Below are 24,613 nucleotides of genomic sequence, written 5' to 3'. Positions count from 1 at the left end.
TTCAATAATATTTTTAGTAGCTACTTAGGGAGGTAGAGGGCGATACTTATATTTATGAATGAATGTCAATGTGTTTGCTCCCATTATCTGGCGAGCAATTGCAATTGCAATTGCAATTGGAATATTAGGAGTAGTGGGTGGGTTGAATGAATACTTGGTGGTGGAGCAACGAAGAGAGGAATGGTATAGTAGTGAGAGCCAGCGCATTGACTTTACAGTAGAGTAGACAATAGTACTGTACAACAACGCTGCAATTGACTTTGCTTTTTGGAACATTCACAACTCCTAAACTGCTGCAACGGATCTTCAATGTTACATCGCTGCCTCCTCTCCCACTTTGTTCACCTGCTAAGCTGTACTGTGCCTTCATTCTTTCTTTCTACTTTATTGTTATGGGTACCGTACGGGTATGGCTCAAGACAAGATTCAATAATGGCTTTGTTTGGATTCGGCTTAAATAAATAAATTTTAGTGTTAATTCATAAGTTTTCATTGATAAGAATTGTATCTTTATAAGCTATTTTATCATAAATTAACTTAAAAATCTTATAATAAATACATAAAAGTTTATTTATTTACATAACCTGTTTCGCATAAGCTTAAAAATAAATCAATTCAAATCAGTTTCAAATGAGGTTGTATTCTGTTCTTCCATCGAGAAGTAATTGATTTGAATTAGAGTTCAATCAAATTAAGCCTATGGTGAACAATGGGAAAAGGTCCATCAAACCTCCATTGGCGCAAGGATTATGTGTAATGACTTTCCTTGTGAATGATATAAAAAAAATAAATGACAAAATATATTTATATATGCACTTTATAAAAGATAAAATATCCAAAAAAATAAAATAAAATAAAATAAAATAAAATATTCAAATAAAAAATAAAAAAACACTAAGAGTTTGTTTGGATTGATGAAATATAACATGATGAAGTGGAGCAGACTAGAGTGAAGTAGAATGAAGCAGAACGAAATAAATATTCCATTCTATTATTTGAATATTTTAGAAGGAGAGGAACACATTTTCATTTCATCACTTACCTCCCAAATTGGAGGGGAACAAAATTGAAAATAAGTGGTGATATAAGATGAAATTCATTCCATCATATTTCATTACTATTATTTTTTAAATCCAAACCATGAAACATTATTTTATTCCATCATTTTTCATCTCATCTCATTTTATCAATTCAAACATATATTAAGGTAATTCTCTCGATTTTAAATTATACTTTGTATTTCCTTATAAAATTACTGTATTTAACCTCTGGGAAAATAGAATAATTTTTCTTTTACAAAAAAAAAAGAGAATAAATTTTTTATGTAGATGTAAAGCCAAAAAAGCAGTTAATCATTTTAATTGTCCTAATTGAATACCTTAAAAAAAATTTTAGATTTTATAAAAGTCTTGATTTAACATCACAATATTGTTGCTTTTTCAAAAAAAATAATATCACAATATTGTTTTATCATAAAATCTTTTAAAATCTTAATCCAATACACCCATTTTATTGTCCTAATTGAATACTCTGATATTTTTAAAATTTTATAAAAGTTTTGATTGAATATCACAAGATTCTTTTATCATAATATTTTTTTTAAAATCTTAATTCAATAGTCAATACACTCCCTTTAACTATTCTAATTGAATTTTTTTAAAATTAAATATCACAATTATTTTATCATAAAAAAAAACTTATAAAATCTCAATTAAATACATCTCCTTTAATCGTGTTAATTAAAAATATCTCAATATATTTTTAGATTTTATAAATGTTTTAATCAAATACCACAAAATTATTTTATCATATATTTTATTTTGACTACTAAAAAAATCTTTTAAAATCCTTTGAATTCAATCCAAGCAATAAAACAGGAACATATCATCCGTCATCACCGCTTTCTCTTTCTCTTTCTCTCTGCGTGCGCCGAATCTTCTTCTTCTCATCCTCCTCGTAAGTACAATTCTCTCACCACAGATTCATTCAATCACAAACCCTTACCCTTTCCCATTCATTCTCCTATATAAACCTCACTTTTCACTCTCTCTCTTCAATTTCTTCTTTCTTTCTTCACTCTACAAATTCTAGGTTAACTTTTTCCATCTTTCAACTTCAACCTATTACTATCCCTTTTTAATTCTTCAGATTTCAAACCAACAATGGACTCTCCCGAAGAAGGTAAGCAATTTCACTTCATTCCTATACTTTATTTTTATTCATTCTTAGGTTCTTAGGTCATTGTTGTGTTATATTCGTTCTTGCTTTTGCAATATCAGATACTATTGATTATTTGAACTTATCACATGTCCATAAGTTACTTCCAGAACTTGAAACAATTTTATTTTATATTTTGTTATAGAAATAGGGCCTGTTTGGTTGGATTGACTTATTTTTGAGCTTATGCGAAACAACCTAGGTAAATAAGGTAGTATATGAGAAAACAAGTTATAAAAATACAATTTTTATTACTGAAAACTTATGAATTAACATAAAAATTTATTTATTTCTATAACCTATTTTCATAAGCTAAAAAATAAGTCAAATTCAAACGGGCCGATAGCTTATATACACAAAGACATGTATGATAAGCGCTTAATTAAAGTGGTTATCCAAACAAGGTAATAGGATAAAAAAAATTACTCATTTAAATATAGGCAAATATTAAATTTGAAGCAGTGAAGATCTCATTTATCTCTTATGGCAGACCATCTAAAGATTGCAAAGAAGCTTGAGTCCCGGAAATTAGCTAAGATCAATTTCAACCCTACACGAATTGCTGACTTAGATACACTTCTTTGTGATACCTATGATAGACTGTCTCCAAAAGAAGTTCATTATAACAGCAGGAGAGAATTGATTCGCATCTTCAATATGATGGCAGAGGAAATATATGGTAATCTTTTGTTCCATGTTTTCTAAAAATTTAGCTCGCAAAATATGCTTTCGAAAGAACATAAGAAGTCAGTGATATGCCCATGTGACTGGATCTAATCGTACGGATTGATCAATTTGTCTTTATCATTTACATGCACTAATTCATTCACTACTTGTAGAGTTTAATATGATTTGTAACTAGTTCAGACTTCTTACCAAACCCAATATGAAACTATCTAGTATTTTGGGGTCATCTAATGAACCATGAAGTCAAACTGCCAAATATGTTTTCCCATTTATATTGAACTGCCCACCTGATTTACTGCATTCATTCTTTCTGATTTCATATTGGAAAATGTCTTTAGGTTGAGAAGCAATTTTTGCATTGGGATTGAACATTTAATAACGTCAGAGAATTGTGATATTGTTCTTTTTTTGCTCATTGATTATTTTTTCACTCACTACCTAAATACCAGTTACTGGTCGAAACATTCAATTTAAATATAAATTCATCTTACTTACAATTCCCTGTTTTCTGAAATCCCTGTTTTAAAATTAAAATGACCTTTTACCTCTTCTTTTTTATCATCTCCTATTCATTTTACACTTATTGGTCCTTTTACTTCAATTATAGCTCAATTTTTAGTTTATCCTCCTCTCTTAAACAATGCATTCCTTTGATAATACATTATTTTCCCTTTAGGCAAGAGTGCGTTCTCCCCTGTTGTGGAAGAATATGGATCATTTGTAATGGACATTTTCAATGAAGGAAGTGATCTTGACTTGTCTATCAATTTCAGTGATCCCGTTGAAATGAGTCGGCAGAACAAGATTGAAACCCTTCGGAGGTTCGGCAGGAAATTACGCTCAATTCAAAGTAAGCTTATCATACTATCAGCTTTTATTGTTTGCTTTTGCTAAGGGAAAAATTCTGCAATAAGCATAACTTATTCTTGAATTCTGTTTATCAAATCTCACGTGCTCGAATATGTCGGAGTCAATTGGGGTTCATAGGCAAAAATTTATTTGTTCTATATATGCATGATATGAAGCATAAATTTTCAAGAATATGATCTCAGAGCTATATATTATTTGAGTTTTCTGCGCAATTTATTATATCATAGTTCTTTTACCTAACATAATTTTTTTTAATTGTGTCTGTGTGTTAATCTTTACCCAAGTGGAAAATGGTCCATGCCGCACCATGATTGAATTGTGGCAAGGCCACTATGCCTTGTTTAATATTTTTGGGATTCTCAATGAGTGCTAGAATTCCTATCTGTATAAAATTGAATTATTTGAGAGGTCACCAAAAGTTTGGGCAAAACTAATTCGCAAAACATAGTGAGTGGAGAAAGTTGATCGAGGCAGCCGGAAGAGACTGATACCAGATGTAGCCTCACATCGAGGTGTAGATTGACACAGTTGTTTGTTAATAAACATGGAGCACTTCAAGCGCCTTCTTCAAAAGAAGTTTTCTCTTTTGTTATCCAAAAAAATAATCTCACTCTTTTCTTAAAGTGTACCATCTGATTTTATATTTTGTAGATACTAGATACATAATTTGCTTCTATAAGTTCTATCTAGAAATGCGGGGAAATAAATTATTATTTACAACATGAAACTGATAGGATATATTAGAGAATATTTCTACTGTAGTCACATCATAGCTAGTTGTTAAATAAGAAAATTGTAGGACAACTTAGTTTTGGTGAGTACAATTGAAAAGTATATGTTACTGTTATCTATGTTATGCTATCTTTTAAAAAAGATTATGACATTGGGTTTATTTATTTTATTGGTGCAACATTGATATGTTATGAATCTACAGCTTTGAAGTTGTTGTAGGAATTATAACATCGATTGCTTTTGTGTTGCAGAAAGTGGGCATGTTACAGCTTTAGAAGTTATCGTGTCTGCCAAGGTACCAATTATAAAAGTGACTGATACTGGAACAGGTATTGAATGTGATTTATCGGTCGAAAATTGGGATGGAATTGCAAAATCCCATATTATCCGTGCAATTTCTGCCATAGATGAACGATTTCAAAAGCTATGTTTACTGGTAATTATGATACTTCTGCTGTTTTGATGCTATTTCAATTTGGTTTAGCATCAACATGTTTGCTTTGTTTTAAATGCTACTGCGGATAATTTTTTTGTGGTGTTTTTGAGTTAATATTTTATTTAATACCAATTTGAAATGAGAAAAAGAAACAAATGAAAAACCTGTAGTGATATTGAAATTGTGGTAAATAATCAAATTTGTCATGGTTAAGCACAGGATTTTTGTCATGTTAAATTGACAGTGACAAACCGTGTCATTGTAATTGTGTGTGGGCGAAAAAATATCACTATTTGTGGTCCGAAGGTTTGTTGTTGAAACATATTGAAGTCAAACTGTATGACCAGTTTTGTCAGAAAATTACCATAGAATTGTTTTAAGAAGTTTTTAGTGGATACCATTTCAGCTTAACCTTTGGTTTTTCCATATCCTGTTTTTATTTCTCTGACTAATTTTTAGAAGTCATTTTGATGCTTATGCATATTGTAGATGAAATCATGGGCCAAGGCACATGATATCAACAGTTCCAGAGATGCTACTTTGAACTCGTTCTCGATTATATCATTTGTTGCTTTTCATTTGCAGGTATTGAATTGAATAATTTAAATATTTGTTGAAGTTTTTATATTAGAGTAGAGAATTGAATTTGGTCAGATAGCCAATAATTCAATGGATTTATATTTGATTTTCAACTTACAGAGTTATCAAACACAAGTTCTAGCAATATAATGTAATTTTCAGGATAGTTCTATTGATATGTTTGTTCAGCATCATTTTAATTTGTTGTCACTGGCTAAATTTATTTCTGTTTTGTTAATTATTTAACATATTTTCTATTAGAAAGACACATTATTAATCAATCAATACACTTTGTTAGGCATTAAATGACTTATCATCAACTAGCGTAGGTGAGATGATTTGTTGTGTAGAGGAATCATTTTCCAAATTTATTCGTTTTTGAAAATGCACCGTTTACATGGTGAAATATCAGGCAGGATATGTATGTAACTAAAAATTGATTGTAAATATTAAATATTTATCATGTCATGACATTTCTTGTTTAATTAAAAATAGTCAGAATATCTTCGAAAAACCATTGATTGGCAATTTTAGAAAGCAGCCATACATTTCTAATAGTTATAGATGAATCAGCTTAGAAACAAATTAATTTACTTACATATTTCCCAAATAGTACCTTGTGATCCGTTGCTATGTTATTTTCTTCAGAATTCTAATACTTTATTTTTCATTTATTTCAATTGCAGACTCGCAATCCTCCCATATTACCTCCATTTTCTGCTTTACTTAAAGGTAAAGTTTCTGCAATTATATAAGTTTTTGAGATGAATATTTAGTTGTCCTTGAATAGTTGAATTTATATGAACATCGTTTATGATTGGAGATGTTGACAGTTGACACAGAAAAAAATTGTGTTTATCTATTTCCCAACCTGTAACACCTATGTATGCTAACAATCTAGGTCGAATGTTCATGTATTACTACAACTTTTTTTTTTTGAAGGAATGTATTACTACAACTTACAACTAGACAAATAGTACAAGTCCACTCTTACAAAAATATTAGGCCAAATGCATCTAGGGGTCCTTTAAGTTTTACGTTTGTAACAGTTAGGTCCTTTAAGTTGTTTAGGTAATAGTTAAGTCCTTTAAGTTTTTTAGGTAACAAATAGATTCTTTACGTTTTAAACTAGTTGCACCGTTACCGTTACAGTTAACCTCCAGCTACCTTGTTGCACTGTGACCGTTAACGTTGACTTCCACCATGGTGGGTATTTTGATGAAAAAAGGCACATATGTTGGAGGAGATTAACTAGAAGGGTAACAACGTAACAAGTTTTTGTAATAGAGGATAACTGGAAGGGTAACAGTGCAAGAAGTTTAAAACTTAAAGAATCTATTTGTTACCTAAAAAACTTAAAAGGATTTAACTGTTACAAACGTGAAACTTAAAGGACCCTTCCCTTGGATGCATTTAACCAAAATATTATCACTCAAGACTTTAAAAATACTTCGAAGATTAAAGCTAGCAACACACTCTTTGTTACACACTTTTCAACACACTTTCATTTGTTAACTTTTATATGAGTCCCACCAATTTTATATGGAACCCGTATGATTTTTATCCAGTAAGAGTGGGTTAGAAAATGTGTTAGAGTGTGTGTTCCTAGCACTCCTACTTGGAATCCTAATATTCTAACACTTATGCCCAAGTTGAAATGTTCTTAAGCTTGTTTATAGATGAACATACTAGCAGTGTATGGTTAATAAAGTTTGGCTAATATGGACCCTCATACTTAAAATGCACATTTTACACCAATTTTTTTCATTTCTCCCTCTTCCTTTTCACATCTTCCTCCTCCATCCTCATCACTGACCACCAATCTTGATCCCCCACCGCAGCTCCTCGTTCAGGAACACCAGCAGGCCAGTAAGTCCCACCTCTATAATACTACCTTTTACCGGTTACAGTTGCTCGTGGTTGACCCATTTTGTAATCCTCATTTTAGTTTGACTCAAGCACACACCACAACAACTAGTGTACTGACCACCAATCTTGATCCCCCACCGCAGCTCCTCGTTCAGGAACACCAGCAGGCCAGTAAGTCCCACCTCTATAATACTACCTTTTACCGGTTACAGTTGCTCGTGGTTGACCCATTTTGTAATCCTCATTTTAGTTTGACTCAAGCACACACCACAACAACTAGTGTACGTATTTTGAACACCGATCTCATATTTAAGAACCTACAAATTGAGGATACCATGATAATTTACTTCAGAAACGCCTCTTAGACTTGAGAGCTGCCTACAAATTCCTCAAAAACCAACCATGCCAGATAGAAGACGTGGTCAAAGTAGAGTAGTAGACCCAACATTAAGTCCCACAGTTTCTGATTTATTGCAAGATCTTAATTCTCACCCCAATTGTGCTATCAAACAGAAATCTGGAATGTCCCACGTTGGACGAAATATGAATTGAAAATATGTCTATAATTTAGAGGCGTTCCTCACCTTGTACGCCGGTTTTGAGGTTGGCTTAAGCCCAACCCAATTTTAAAAAAAATATCAGAGTCTATTAAAGATCCGTTGAGCCACCCATTATCGGGTCAATCGGGTCATTGTCCCTTTGACATATTTGCTAAGGATGTGGTATGATGGCATGTAATTCCTATATCCCTTCTCAGTGGTAGAGACTCAGTTTATGTGTACTTTCTGATAGGAGTTATTGTAAGTATATAGTATGAAGCTGCAAATGAGCACAACTAACCATCTAGAATAGAATTCCCAATTGAGGTCACAAGTCGGATACTCAGACATATCTATGTTGCTTGTTTGCTGAATAACCTAAGGTTTGGGTGTATTACTATACTTGGGGCTGGCTGAATACCGTGTAATACCAGTTTCCGTTTAGAAGCTAATTGCACCCTAATAGGTTCCTTGATTGCATGATAGAGGTAATGAGAATTATTCGTCCGAGATTTTATTGATGACAAAAGAAAAGATACACAAAAGAACCTAACTCAAAAGGGAGGGGCCCTATTTATAACCATAAGACCAACTTACAAATTTGAATAATCCTAACTGACTATTCCTAGTAACTACCTGTAGCTCTTAACTGACTATTCCTAGCAACTTACTGCATTGAACTAACAACTACTAATTAGTTAGCAGCCTTGCCCCTCTTCCTATAATAAACTTGAAGGATTTTAGGAAAATTATTATAGGGCCTAACACACCCTTTCAAAGTGGTTTCCAAAAAGCCCCATGTGAAGTATTAGTGGAAACACAGCCAAAATGATTTGAGTTTGAAAGTTTCACAGAGATGACAATATTAATATTGATGAATGGTTACTCGTGACAAATGATTTTGGAATAGAATTATTAGAGAGAATTGGAGTAGTCCCAATTGTAGAGAAGATGCCAAAATCTCTACTTAGGTGGTTTGAACTTTAATTGAGAAGATTTATGGAAGCACCGGTAAGGAGATTAGGCTGATGGAGCATACTTCAATTAGTTAGAGATAGGGGTACCAAAGTTAGTAGTCAATACCACGTAGTAGAAAATGACTTCGTTGTTATTTCTGGTAGTATCATCTTTTACTAGTTTCTAGGATTGATTTTGCGATTAAATTTGATATTTGTGTATAATTATGTGTTTTAGAGGGAGCTAATATTGAGTCTGTGAAGGAGAATGTTAAAACTTATACCAACTATGGGAATAAAAACAAAGAATCATTAGCCAAACTTTTCGTTACTCTTTTAGTCAAGGTAATTCAATGATTTCTATCTACTATGAATTATGTTTTATTATTATGTGTTGTTTACTCTTTTAAATATCTTGATTCTATAGTACAAAACAACGAAAATTAGAAGATGTGAATTGTTGAAAACAGTAAAATTTATTATGTTGGAAATAGTAAATGCTTCTCATTGAAAATAGGAGCATTTAAGTCTTTACGTTCATGTATGTTTGGATTCATGAATATTGTGGTTGCTGAGTGCTTTCCTCACTCAAACACGTTAAGAGACTCCCTAAATACACGAATCGAAAAATACATGAACCTGAAGACTTGAAATGCTCCCATTTTCAATGGGAAACAATGAAACATTTCCTATTTCCAACATGCTACCTCTGTCCCAGTATATATAAGAGCTCTTTCATAAGAGCACAAGAATTAAGAAAAGTAGTCTTTGCATTAAATTTGTCAATAATATACCTCTTTCCAAAATTACCCTTCAATTATTAAGAGAAAGAAATAGTGATCTTTCATTTCTCTTCGTTTAATTAGGGGGTATTTTTGTGAAAATTTAATTAATGCACCTTGAACTTTGAAAATGGTCTTATAAAATGGGACAACAAAATTTTGCAAAAAAGTCTTGTATATTGGGACGGAGGTAGTAATAAATTTTACTCTTTCCAACACTCCTGCTCAAGTTGGTGAATAGGTATTCTGCATTCCCACTTGAATACAATTCTATCAAAACTAGTCCCACACCCGTGCGATGCACGGGGCGATGCACGGGGGTTATGCGGTATTTTATATTATAATAATGTTGAATTCACTTCTTTCAATCACATGCACAATAACATCTAAAACAATTAAAATAGAGACATATTATTTAGATTAAAATATCAATCAATATATGAGATTTAAATTAAAACGAAAGCTAATAATCATTACCAACTATTTTTTCTTCTTCAGTTGAATTCAAAATATCTTGGAATGACATAAAATCAAAATGGTTCAATGGAATGTGTGGAGCATCGATCTTGGTAAATGTAGTAGTGTGCGATGCACGAACATTATGCGTTGTTTTATAATGAAGCGTCAAAAAATTATTTGTATAAATAGTAAATTAATAATTGAAACAATAGATGTTATCAAAATAATATTAGCAATAAAACTTAATTAAAAATATTAACAATATGAATTATATTTCTAATTGCATTTCAAATAATTTATTTATAGTGTTTCGAAAATATCATGCAAAGTCCCACTACAGAAATATCACAAATTAGACAATAAGAATGCTAAGAAAAAAAAATATTGAATATTAAAAGGGAAAGAAATGAAGAAATAAGGATGAGAAAGAGGGTTGGGCAGAAGAGTTATACAATGACTATGATAAAGTGTTAAAATAGAATAAAGAACATCAAAATCTATATATACTTGCAAAATCAACAATATAGTCTCACTCGTTAAATACAAAGAAAAAGAAAGATACAATAAAATCATAAAATTTCAGAAACATATCATTATTCTACAACACTAATAACCCTTCCAATTGGAAATTTCACATGCTCATACATGTATGAGGAGGTATATAAGACACACACACACACATATATATATATATATATATATATATATATATATATATATATATATATATATATATATATATATATATATATATATATATATATATATATATATATATATATATATATATATATATATATATATATATATATATATATATATTATAAAATAATTAATTCACAAAACCATTTTTATTATAGTGGGAATGTCAATCAAAAGGCTTGGCACTAAAAAAAAATTAAAAGAGGTGATTGTTTCACTTATTATCTAACTCTTGATTTATCCACAAAAAGAAACGATCTAAAGGCTATGATTGATTTATACAATTAGGGTTAGGATTAGTGGTAGGAGAACTATCTAGGATTTATATATATAGATTTGAGCTACTCAATCCTTTAGTGAGAATATCCACAAGTTGCCCTTTGAGGACACATATGGGGTGCAAATCAGCCCCATCCCACTATCAAGCTTCTCCTTAATGAAGTGTCTATCGACCTCGATATGCTTAGTTCAATCATGTTGAACTGGATTATGTGCTATACTGATAGCTGGCTTGTTATCACAGTAGAGCTTCATAGGCCCTTCCCATTTGCTTTTCAAATCTTCTAATAATTTTGAGCAAAAATAATTCACCAATGCCTTGTGCCATGGCTCGGATTCAGCTTCAGCACTAGAACGTGCTACTACATTTTGCTTTTTACTCCGCCAAGAAAGGTGCAGTAGCCTGTTATGGATCTCCTATCAATAATTGCCTCTGCATAGTCTCATCAGTGCAGGCCTCAAGGGTTGTATTTCCATTTCTATTGAACAAAATTCCTCTTCCTGGAGTTCCCATGAGATACTTCAAAATTCTATGAGCTGCCTGGCGTTGATTTTGATTTTGGTCGTACCCATTATTTTGAGTATTTTTCTGATTTTGATTTTCTGTTCGGAAAAAGAAACTTGGTGTTGTTGCCTGAGACCCCCACTCTGAGTGTCCCATTGCTCTTCAGTAGAGTCAGTGTATCAGTTCATAAATCTCTTCTCTTGCTTATCAGTGTTCTATCTGTGTTTCAATGTAAGAAGATGACGAATGTGGTTTTCAACCAACTCTGACCGTCTTCTGCTCTCCAGTTGAGTCTGTCCTGGTCTTTGATCAGGCTCATCTGTTTTCCTATTATTCGACATTGTTAATGACAGGCAGATCTCAGCATGTTTTTCGCCAATAAAGTACAATTTTTTCTGTTTTTATACCATTTTTTAAAAATTTGGTTATGAGGGGTTGACTAGAGGACTACTACTTAATTGTCTTGCTCGGGCCATATTTGGATTATATCTTGTTAATATTATTATTGAAAAATAGGAGTATATTCAAGTCCAATCTAAGTTTGCCCCAACCTCCTGAGCAAAATCAGGTTAATATGTCTCAACCTGCTCCTGTCTAATTTAATTTTCAGAAGTCTAATTTAATTTGCTCCCATGCACTTTTAAGATTTTGGCTTTACCGGAGTGTCTTGATACATAGGTAGGAGTGTTCATGCGTTGGTTTGATTTGTGTCAAGCAATATTTGGATCCATTCCTTTTTTCACATTCTTTGAAGAGAAGGACAAAGTAGTTTATATAATTAATACTAGTCAGTTTTGGGTTTAGGATAAAATAAAATTCTTACAGATCATATTTAATTGAGTTGGTTTAGTTTGATTTTCAAACCAAACTAAGATGATTAAGTTTGAGCTAGTGTTTGTTTATAAAAAAAGTATGAGCTAGTGTTTTTAAATTTAAGCGAGGTTGGGCTATAGTTTAGCTGTGATTAATGGTATGATAATCTTCACTGATGATCAAATCAACGCCAGGTTTAGAGTTTTTTATGCTATATATTATGGAATATATTGTATTTCACGGAAACATGTTCATTTTGTAATTTCATTTCTCTATTGCAGCTAGCATCAGCTAAAATCCTTTGGCCGAATGGATATTGGACGAGTTCATACACAGGGTCGTGGATTTTTAAAGAATCATTGAAACGTCCTTACTCTATGAGTGTAACTAAATTCATTTCCATCAGCCCTATTTTAACTGGTTTAATACATATGATATTTTGTTTATGTCGGTTATATATTTTCTTGAACAGGTGGAGGATTTCACAGATCGATCAGAAAATGTTGCTAGAGCAGTTAGAGACAAAGGGTTTCAGACGATCTACAAATGTATCCAAAATTCCATCGACTACCTTTCACGGTTTTTAAACAGTGAAATCCAGGGAATTGAATTAATGGACCATTTGTTTGGAAAACCTAAAGTTTCTACTCTAGGAGTTGAGGGTGTTTCTACTCTAGGAGTCGAGGGTACTTCTACTAGCAACATCAATGAAAAAAAGAATAACCCTCCTGCTTTGCAAAATCCCCATCCATCGATAAAGAAAATGAGACACTTTCGACCAAGTAAACCTGAGGGCACAGGTCAGTTGCATGTACCTCCTAGTAGTAATGTGCCCAATGGACTTCCTTCTATGGTTTCTACTCTAGGGGTTGAGGGTACTTCTACTAGCAACATCAATGAAAATAAGAATAACCCTCCTACTTTGCAAAATCCCCGTCCACCGAAAAAGAAACGCTTAGTTAAAAAGAAGGTTCGAGATCTTCAACGAACTGAACCCTCGGGCACAGCTCAGGTGCATGTTCCTCCTAGTAGTAACCCTCATACTTCGCAAACTCCCCGTCCACAGAAAAAGACACACTTAGTTAATAACCAGGTTCGAGATCTTCAACGAACTGGACCCTCGGGCACAGCTCAGGTGCATGTACCTCCTAGAAGTAACCCTCCTACTTTTCAAAATTCATATCCACCGGAAAACAGATACTTGGTTAATAACCATGTTCGAGATTTTCAACAAACTGAACCGTGGGGCACAGGTCTGGTGCATGTACCTCGTAGTAGTAATGTGCCAAATGGACTTCCTTCTTTCAGTCCCCAACTTCCCTACCAATCTCGATATCAATCACCATTTGCTACTCATAGTTCAAATTTTGAGCATCACAATTATGTTCCAAGGAATGTTCCTCCTCCCTTTGGCTTAAATCCAGTTGTTTCCCAAGGTTCATATAATCCTTCCGTACCGTCTCATCACGGTTTTGTTCAGACATTTCATCAAGGTGCAGTATACCATCCTACAAATCCCTATCATGGTTCATTCCCACATTCCACACTACAGGGAAGAGACTATACCTCACTACAGGCAAGAGACTATGCCTTATACCATCCTAGAAGGGGTTAATTCGATTTCATAGGGGTTGATTTTCATACATACATTTTTTAAATTAACAATTAACAAATGACACAAATAGACAACCAATTCCTGTCTATATTCTCTCCCCCATTCCCGTGACTGTCTTAAATTAAAACCTTTCGGGTTTGTAGTATGTACTGTAACTTATATCGGGGTTGTTTTTTTCATTTTAGAATGGTAGTCGTGTGATTCTATTTGAAATCCAGAAAATTGTAGTGATGGTCTTTTATCTTTAATTTAATTAATTAATAGAGTGTTGTCATTTATCTTCTTTTTTTTTTGTTAGTTTTTTGAGTTATTAAAGTCAACAATGTAGGAGTGTACTTTGTTTCCATCCGTGTCTCTTACAAAAGTCACGTTTAACCATTTAAAAACACATTATATCCATGAGTTTGTTTAAAAAAAAGTCACATTAAAATAAAGTTTATAGTAATAATTTGTTGATTTTATTTAGGATTGTTGACTCCATTGACATCATTGAGCTCAGTAATTGTGTATAATTTTCTCAGTTAACTCTTTAGTTCATAACTTTCGGGTTCACCAGAAAATAGAAAAAAGGGAGTAATTTGGAGTTTAGCTTTTCTGCCATATAGATTATTTAACAAACATGTATCCAAATCTGCAATAAAAGATGATGATGAATAAATGTGATTAAACATTTAAACCATATAAATGTTAGTAATTAGTTGTTAGCTTAATAATTATTTATAACTGAATTTGAACCTTTAACCTTTAAATTGAAATATTTGAACTATCCATCTCTAAATATAAACCATTTGGGTGTGTTTGATTTGTTAAAAAAAAAATAAGGCACTAAACATGATAATCTAAGTTGTATTGTGTTTGATTTTAAAACTGTTTTCGGATTTGACAAATTGGTGATCAAGAGACCGACAAACTTTTTTAGGATAACTTTTTTCCCAAGTACAAGTTTTTGAAAATATCGAAATAATTTTATGTTCACCAAATGTCATACAAAATAAAAAGTTGTTCAATATCTTAAAAATTTATCGTGTGTTATTTTGTTTCGTACAATTGTATTCAGTAGTAGTACTTACTTTTACAAATCAATTGAATCATTTAATACATAAAAAACTAAAATATGATATTTGTACACAAAATTAAGGTAAAATATTATTGTTCTGGACTGGGCCTAAGGACCGGCTCAAATGCACTTCTGCTAGGACGTTGAGGACGGCCCAATAAGACGAGGTCTCCTCGTCTACGTCAGCATAGCGCGTTTTCCACATGCTCCTCTACACGAGGACACATGCCCATCAAAGTCTATTCACTATCCGCCAAAAGTGGAACAACTTTGACCCAGGAGGAGGGCTGAGTAACGACCCATTAAGAGGACCATTGACTCACAGTCAGGGGACTATAAATATCCTCCTACACAGGAGGGTCGGATATTCAATTCATTCTACCCTAACTCTCTAAACTGTATCTCTGCCCTCTGAACTGATTTAGGCATCGAAGTGTTTGGAGGTACAATCCCCTTCGATGGATTGCTCAACTACGGTTTTGGCTATCAATCTACTCTGATCAACATGTAAGATCAAGTATAAAAAAAAAGCTCAATATCCATGGCATCGTGACACCACTATCACTTTGTCAAAATATTGTCAACTCAATGTAAAAATGTTTCTCATTTTTTGTTTCTTTTTGATAAAATGTTTCTCATTTTTAAGAGACTATAAATGATAAATAAAAAAGGATAAATATGAAGGGTCAAAATTGTAAAAAAAATAGAAAGATCAAAATTGCATAATAATAATTGAAAGAATTGGGAACCAAAAGTAGAATTAAGACACACATTATTATACTTAACCAACCGCCATTTACCAGAACACCAACAAAGTAGACGTTGCAGTAGCGCTAGCCATAAGATCATCATCACATCACATGAACAACCTTCACTTCAATCTCTCTATTTATTAATTATTATTACTTAGCTTAATCAATTCAATTCGTTTCGCTTCATGATTCTTCTTCAAATCAACAATCTCCTCCATCTCTTATCATTCTCCACCAATCTCCATTTCTAAAGCCGAAATGTGGCACCGTTTATCATCTTCAAAACTCAACCTCACAACTTGTAGTTTAGGGTTAGGGTTTCTTAGTCGATCGTTCTCGTCTCAACCAGGGAAGAGATTCGCTGCGTTATGGGGTAACGGCGATTACGGTAGATTGGGTCTCGGTGATTTGAATTCTCAATGGAAACCTGCTATTTGCACTTCCTTCCATAACCAAAACGTTAATTCCATTGCTTGTGGTGGTGCTCACACACTCTTCTTAACAGGTTCACCTTCTACTTCCAATTTCCATTTCTTCATTTCCAATTCAGATATGAGAATTTTGAGATCAATTGATTCCTTAATGTATGTAGGATTAGGGTTTTAGATTTTTTTTGTTTGTTGATCAAATTAGGGTTTTAGGTTTAGATAGCTGAATGTTGTTAAATAGTATCTAGAAAGTGTAATAAAATTTTCTTATTATTCTTTGTGGTCGTGTAGGGGCTTACATAATGTACTCATTTCACAGACAATGGATGTGTTTATGCTACTGGTCTCAACGATTTTGGACAGCTCGGTACATCGGAGAGTAAACAATACTCACTTGTATGATTACTTTGCCTTTTTACCTGTATTTTTGTCAAGTAAAGTGATGACAATTGCAATATCTTGTTGTTTTACTCATGATATTAGCGCGTTCCCTTTTTGATAAGGAATGAGATAAATGTACTTGTCAGCTTTATCTTGCTTTGGAATTTGGATATTTTCATCACCTGTCCATTTTGTTTCAGGTGCCACTTCAAGTTTTTGGGCATGAGAAGAAAGTTGTGCAGATATCTGCTGGTTATAATCATTCGAGTGCAATAACGGGTCTGTGTTTATGCTTACTAATCCATCCGTCCGTCCGTCCGTCCCTATAATAACTAGATTTGTCCCTTGATGACTTTATTCGAATTGTTGAACATACTGCCATTAGTTAATCTTAAGTTAATAGTAGGTTAAAAAATATATTTAATAGTAGGTTTGCTGAGAAGCTATTGTTAAAAACACATATATCATTTCAATATGAGAAATCCTCAATTTCTACCGTTTTAGTATAGGTAACTAGTAGTTAGATTATTGATAAAGAATTTTTAAAGCAGGAGATCTTTAATTATAATAGGTTATAATATATTTGCTTTACAAGGAGATTCTGTGAAAAAATCGTATAGATGCTTGAATTCAATTTCTTTTGAGCTACTACAAAATGTTGCATTTGATTCATATTATTTTGTCCCGTATAGATTAGTTACCAGAGGTTGCTTATTTTTTTTTTTTGTTTCTTTTAAAAGCGATTAGTATTATTTGTTAATACATTTTACGTTGTGAATTTCGGTACATTCTTTACCTTCTTGTTTTTAAACAGAATTTTCTCTCCCTTTCTTGCAGAGGATGGAGAACTATACATGTGGGGAAAGAATACAACTGGGCAGCTTGGACTTGGAAAACGTAAGACATAGGCTTTGCTTTGGCATTTAATAAGTTGAAGAGCTTTATCTCCTGAAACCGATAATGTTATATTATTTATAAAAATCAATACTCTTAGTAATAGTAATAGACTAATAGAAAGCTACTTTGAGCATAATGTCTATTTGTTGTCATGTAGGGGCTCCCAACATAGTTCCTTTGCCAACTAAAGTGGAATCCTTCGATGGAATCACCGTTAAAATGGCAGCTCTGGGTTCTGAGCACTCGGTGGCTATTAGTGGTATGCAATAAATAATCACAAGTTTATTTCATATTAGTTGCTGATGTTAATATATCTATATTTTCCTCTTTTTAAGATTAATTCCTTAAATAGTTTTTCAACTGCTACATACTTAAGAGATGAGTATTCCTCAAAACAGAAAAGATAACAAGGTGACTAAAACCTCAGCATTGATGGTCACAAATAAATGAACATATGCATGAAAAATCCCAGGATTGGAAGATATGAAATTAATAACGATAACAGCATACTAAGATCTATAAAACATTAGAATTAGAATGAACTTAACTGTAAAGAAACTAGAATATTAATATGTTTTTATCTTCGTATTTAGCTTTAGTTGATGCTTTGGCATCCTGCATTACGTGACTTAGTTTTGTAAGATAAGTCCAGTGATCATCTGACATCAACTTAGAAATATCCTTAAAACTTGATGGTGATTAACATGAGAAAGGTGGTTGCATTGTTTTTTGGCTTAAGTTCTCTTACAGTAAAATTAAGTCCCTTTCACAAAATATAATATATAAGTGGAATAAAAATGTAGATTATGCTTATTGTGAATATGGAAGTGTAAAGTGATTGAAAGAAATCTATTTCAAAATGTGTAATGCAATAGCAAACATTTACGCATTTGTAATACAATACAATACAATACGATACAATACAATACAATACTCGTCGTAAATTAGTGAAGAAAGTACATGCTAGCTCTACATGAAAGTTCTGCCTATGCCAGGATTACGCACTTCAAGCTAAAATAGCTTTTGTTTGAGGGCCTTGGTAGTGATATAATGTACGGAAGTATAACTAATTACCAGGCACAGTCCTTGTTACTTAAACTTTTAGGATGCAATGGTACTTGACAAAGTGTATTCTCTTCATGGTAGATATTACCTGATCTTGTTGCTTAAACTTTTGATCTTTGCTAGATGAAGGAGAGGCCTTTAGTTGGGGAACGGGAGTGTCTGGTAGACTTGGTCATGGCCATGAGTCAAGTATACTGGGATTCTTCAAAAGTTACAGGTTTCTTTCCCTTCTTATCTTTTAATAATTTTTAGCTGCATAAATCTGTATTTATGTTCCATTATTACACTTTACCTTGTTTGATTTGTTTCCAAAATACTTTGCCACCTTATGGTGTAAAATCTTAGACTTTACCCCAGTGCTTTCCCCAAACTATAGTAGCACCACCCTTTGTTATAATTCATTTTGGAAAAAGTTTTGTTGACCATTGGCCTTGGAGTTGCCTATAATGATTTCCATTTGTATCTGTAACGAATATCAAGGCCTAACTCATCCTTACAAAACCGGCTTGTAAGGTGAGGATTGCCTCCTCTTTATAAACTCTTCTCAAGAGTCCTATCTATCCGATGTGGGACTAAATCCCACCGAGTGTTGGCCGCTAACACACCCCCTCACGCTTCAGCCCCAATGGGCCTGAAGCGTGAACGATGTCGGAAGCCCAACGATAGACCCGATAGGCTCTGATACCATGTAACGAATATCAAGGCCTAACTCATCCTTACAAAACCGGCTTGTAAGGTGAGGATTTCCTCCTCTTTATAAACTCTTCTCAAGAGTCCTATCTATCCGATGTGGGACTAAATCCCACCGAGTGTTGGCCGCTAACAGTATCATCATATGAAGATCTCCTCTATGCATAGAGGGTTAACATTTGAGACGAATTGGTTGACTGTAAACACTAAAGAAATATGAGATACAGCAAAAAGATGTAACATTAATCAAGACCCATTAATTTAAAATATAGATCATGCAAATTCTAATAGATAATTAAGCTTATGTAGAACTCAAGCCGGTTTAAATTTATACAAAATTTTAGACACAAAATACCAGTAGTTTCCAGTAGCTTTGGAGAGCCCATCAATCTCCCTAATTTTTTCCTCTACAATGCTTTGGAGAGCTGTGGAAGTTATATTGATTCACCATTCTCTTAGAACTACCGTTGCCCTTCGGCCCAATTACATGCCCATCTTGAATGAAAACCATGAACATCTCGTTCCAGTTCGTTATAACCTTCCCCGAAGTTTCCAACCACACAACACTGAAAATTACGTCCACTACTCCTAAATCTAGCTCAAATTTAAATATTTCATTTGAGAAAGATTTAAAAGATAAAAAAAAATGCTTGTAGCTTTTACTTGATGTAAACACAGAAAGTGAATGTGACACTGTTATAAAATGAAGTGTGCTCTATGCATTTGGTATATTAGACAAAGTTTCAACATCCACAACAATTTTGATTGTAATTCTATTGAGATCTCTTTTATTTTCACATGTATTAGTCCAACCGTTAGATGTCCAGCCTGAGCGCAGAGGGTGTGTTGAAAGCCCACATTAACTAGAGATAAGGTTAAGGTATTGTTTATAAGGTTTGGGGAGGTTTCTCCTTGCAAGCCAAATTTGTCGGGTTGAGCGAGATCCTAAGCCAAGCTGGTATCAAAGTCTATCTTAGATTTGTTAAGTGTCAAGATCTCTTTTATTTCAACGTTTTTGTCCTCGATGCAAATGTCCAGTCCTGGGCATCAGTGGGTGTATTGAGATTGTGTCATTCCTTTGTATTATTTCACGCTTCATATGTCTATCCCTAAGCTTGAGGGGGTGTTGTTAAATGAGTTCGGATCTCATCCCAAAAGCTAGCTCAAAGGATGAGGTTGCCCAAGCATATTTATATGTCCAACAGCCCGGGAACCTAAGCAATGTGGGACTTGAAAACAACTAATACCCACCCTCACGCCTAGCATGGATCCTAGGTCCAACTCCCACATTGCAATCCTTAACCCGAGTCTAATACCATGTTAAATGGGTTTGGATTTCATCCCTAAAGCTAGCTCAAACAATAAGGGTGCCCAAACACATTTATATGTCCAACAGCCCGGGAATTTGAACAATGTGGGACTCTAATACAACTAATAGATGTGTTGGAAGTTCCACATTGACTAGAGATATGATCTAAGTAGCGCCTATAAGGCTTGGACAATCCTAACCTTACAAATCAGTTTTGTTGGGTTGAGTTAGAACCTGAAGTCCAATTTCTTAGAGATTTATTGTATGCTCAACATACTTTCCAATTTAAATGGATCTATAATAATGTACTTTTTGAAATCATGCAGTGAATACACCCCAAGGCTTATAAAGGATCTTGAAGGAATCAAGGTGTGATGTTAAATTTACGGCCTTGTTTCTTATATAAGGTTGATAAATTTTCTTTAAACTTGTTATTTATCACCTATTATTTTTCGGCTTCATTCTTGAAATGTTTTTAGGTAAAATATGTAGCTGCTGGGATGCTGACCTCAGCTTGTACTGATGGTAATTGGACTTAATTATATCTTTATTTTTTCTACTTTCTCGTTTCATACCTTGGTTGTACTCTGCATTTCGAATTAATCTTTGGGTTTTGCTCTTCATTCATGGAAATCTTGCAGAAAATGGTTCTGTGTTTATATTTGGAGAGAAAGGAATTGACAAATTGGTAGGTGCAATCAATATAAATTATAAATTATAATTTTTTCTCCTTCTATGCTAGTGCTTGTGATGACAAACATTTTCTTGAATCAACATATTCAGCTCTTGAAGGGGATGAGGAATGCAACAAAACCATCATTGATTAGTGAACTTCCATACGCTGAAGAAGTTGCTTGTGGTGGCTATCATACCTGTGTCTTGACAAGTAATCATAAGCTTCTTAACTTAAACATGTGTTGATTTGTGATAATTTGTTTACTGCATCATTCTATTTAGTGTTTTTTGTATAGATATTGGTGAGCTATATACTTGGGGTTCAAATGAAAATGGCTGCCTTGGCATAGGGTATATTTCTTATTCTTAAAACTTGTTACTCTTTCATTTTCATTTTCTACATTTCCCTTCCCTTTTTTGACCTTCTATCAAGTGTTTTGATTATTAAAATCATTTTTATCTAGGTCCTCATATGCCATTCATTCACCTGAAAAGGTTCAAGGGCCATTCTTGGAGTCTTCTGTTTTTCAGGTCTCTTGTGGTTGGAAGCATACAGCAGCCGTTTCTGGTAAGTTCTTGTCTTCGCATAAGATGAAAAGAAGTAACTTACTGCTGAGTACTTTTTTATCGTTAAATTAATAGTAAAGGCATGCTTTTCTTTTTTTATCATAAAAAATTGTTTCATCAAAACGGGAAAGACATCAACGAAGCAAAGCTACACAAGAATACTGGTATTGAACATGTTTCTGATAATTTTGATGCTTTGTAGTGATTAAGTGAAGCCTAGGACTTAGCAGAACGTTAGTATGGGAATTAATAAGATAGTAAGATTTAACAATCATGTTGTTTGTAGTAAAATAGGCACGCTATGTTTCTAAAAGGAATTTTTATGTGTTCAAAAAGAATTTTGAGGTAATTGGGTGGGAGAATGTATCATTATCTTTCAAGTAGTTGTGTACTGATTTTGAAGGCCAACATTAACATAAATTCTCCTTCGATTGTACCATGTGGATGACCCCTTCCATTGTTCCCCTCTGTTTTTTCTTTATTTAAAATGATCTGATTTTTAACTTAATCTCTCTTGAAAGATTTGATGTTTTTATACTTTATAATGTATTGGTAGTTTTGAGATAAAATGATTTTATTGCTGTCGTCTATGCTGAAATTTCTCATTGACTTTCAGGGGGAAGAGTCTTCACATGGGGTTGGGGAGGTTCTAATGGAACTTTCTCTGATGATGGACATTCTTCAGGTGGACAATTGGTATGCTTCTGCTTTTCATATCATTTATGACTTCCTATATTTTTAAATGTTTATCAAGAAAAAGTTATCACAATGGTTGGGATGCCATATTCTATGACAAATTCTCTGAGGAGAACCAAAAATTTTATTTCAAGCATTTAAGAATTAATCACGATTTTCAAATATATCACCCACACACACACTTGGAAACTTTCTTCATACTCCTTAATTTAAGTGACACGTTTCCTTATGAGTGTGGGCAGTCTGATTAGTCAGCCAGGTGCATTACCTGAATGAATTTGATTAGTTTCTTGCCTTTGATTTTGTTAAGTATACAATTCCCTACACTGCCCTACTTTAAATGAAAATTATGCTTTCAACTCAGGGTCATGGAAGTGATGTGGATTTTATAAATCCTTCAAGAGTTTGCTTTGCAGAAGACGTGAAAGCATTGCAAGTTTCATGTGGTTTCAATCATACAGGTGCTATACTCGAGTATACGTAGGTTTGGCTGCTCCTGGAATTCATAATCATTTGTAACCTACAAAAAAAATGGGGAAAAATTAATTCACGCACCCCATGTATCTTCTGTAGATCACCATATTTGCCAAATGTATAACTTCCAACCCATCCAAGAGGCTCCCGGAAATTGCAGCATCCCTTAAAGTGAGGGCAAGGCATAATATTATCCATTGTTGTATTTTTATCAGTCTTTCCACAGAAAAATAAAATCATACATATAAATATATATTTACAAATAAATCTACCTTGATGTACAAAACTTCTGTAAAAAAAACTACTTCAAATGATGCTAGAGATAAAGATACATTGTGTTTTTGTTATTTTTGTGGCTAAACTAAGTTATATGGAAATAGCTCTTAATAGTTAATATACGAATTAGGTAATTGCCTATGTCATTTGCCCTATTCCTGAAGTTAGTTGGATGCTTGAGTAATTGTAGTTGCTGATGCAATCATATAAAAGCCTATATCATCTAAATTGTCACCCTACTGGTTGATGCTTTTGTACATCATAATTGAGAAAGATTCCTCTTCTCTATATGTATAGTGTGTATGGATATTCTTATTTTGCAATACGCCAATGAATGCATTGTATCCATCAAGCATGATGCATATGGGAATGGGAATCCTAGCAACTTGGTAAGGCAGTGAGATCATTTTCAAAATTACATTCTGTTCATCTTTATGCTTTGGATAGCACCTAGCAAGATGAATGGGAAGGATTAAATTGTATGACAGTAGTCAGGAAAGCATCAACCTGTTTTTTTGCAGCAGCTTCTACTCTTCTATTTTTTTTTGTGTGTGAACGGTATCTTCTCTGCACACGACTGCAAAGATTAATCTTTCAAACAGGGTAGGATCGAAATAGGTGACAACATTCTCTATGAAAAATTTTAACACTTGAATTTGAATCCAAAAAGATCATTACCATCTCATTTAAGTTACCTTTAGAACATTCATTGCGGTGGTCCTTTAATTCAGCAATGTTTAGAGCAGTTGTTGATACTTGATATAGTGTCCTTGTGCAAGTGTGCAATAAAGTTTGAGATGTGATTTTTGTAGAAAATGCAAGCTCAGCTTATGAGAAAGCTAAATCATCTTTGGATTCCATTGCATCGTTTGATATGCACACATCTTCCCTCATAAGTGGAAGGTAGGTAATAAATGTCTGCGCTGATAAGTCATAAGTCATAACTCATAACACAGAGACATTACTTTCCCGTCAAGTTTTGGCTCGAGAATTAAGAGTTCATACGATCTTCACTCAATACATATATGTAGGGCCTGCAATAATCCTACTAAATTCACAAGAGATTTTATTCCTAAATTAAGTTATACAGTATGAGATAAATTGAGTTAAAAATTAAAGTTCGTTAATTAAATAATTTGAGCCATATACACAGACACATGTAATACTTTCGATGTTTTGATGGCTAGAATGTCTGTTTGGGTCTACGTGTAACTGAATATGGTGACACGGATGAATATTAAGGGGTCTTGTTAACATTTGCATATAGAGCACATGATAAGGTATCTTAATATAGAAATTTAACATT

The 24,613-nt window shown here is 33.3% G+C and overlaps 2 protein-coding genes across 3 annotated transcripts; both read left to right on the top strand.

Annotated features, from left to right (window-relative positions):
• Positions 1-1,858: 1,858 nt before the first annotated feature.
• LOC123913353 lies at positions 1,859-14,318 on the top strand. 2 transcript variants are annotated; one of them, XM_045964070.1, is made up of 9 exons: positions 1,859-2,181; positions 2,708-2,896; positions 3,581-3,754; positions 4,758-4,942; positions 5,432-5,527; positions 6,208-6,253; positions 9,124-9,230; positions 12,707-12,808; positions 12,898-14,318. In XM_045964070.1, exons 1-9 carry the CDS (start codon positions 2,163-2,165, stop codon positions 14,038-14,040), a joined length of 2,061 nt encoding a protein of 686 aa, XP_045820026.1. In that variant the 5' UTR covers positions 1,859-2,162; the 3' UTR covers positions 14,041-14,318. The 2 variants fall into 2 exon arrangements, with proteins under 2 accessions (XP_045820026.1, XP_045820027.1); XM_045964071.1 differs by lacking the exon at positions 1,859-2,181 and having other exon boundaries at positions 2,771-2,896; positions 3,678-3,754.
• Positions 14,319-15,829: 1,511 nt separating this feature from the next.
• On the top strand, positions 15,830-23,378 carry LOC123917078 (PH, RCC1 and FYVE domains-containing protein 1). The gene is made up of 14 exons (XM_045968700.1): positions 15,830-16,354; positions 16,597-16,673; positions 16,859-16,937; positions 17,496-17,555; positions 17,713-17,814; positions 18,744-18,837; positions 20,946-20,988; positions 21,099-21,144; positions 21,261-21,307; positions 21,403-21,505; positions 21,591-21,645; positions 21,759-21,862; positions 22,478-22,557; positions 22,922-23,378. Exons 1-14 carry the CDS (start codon positions 16,108-16,110, stop codon positions 23,039-23,041), a joined length of 1,257 nt encoding a protein of 418 aa, XP_045824656.1. The 5' UTR covers positions 15,830-16,107; the 3' UTR covers positions 23,042-23,378.
• Positions 23,379-24,613: the final 1,235 nt, after the last annotated feature.

This window comes from Trifolium pratense, linkage group LG3 (assembly GCF_020283565.1).
Source record: "Trifolium pratense cultivar HEN17-A07 linkage group LG3, ARS_RC_1.1, whole genome shotgun sequence".
Classification (NCBI taxonomy): Eukaryota; Viridiplantae; Streptophyta; class Magnoliopsida; order Fabales; family Fabaceae; genus Trifolium; species Trifolium pratense.
The sequence above is the reverse complement of the archived record's forward strand: the minus strand, read 5'-3'. Positions and strand labels throughout refer to the sequence as shown.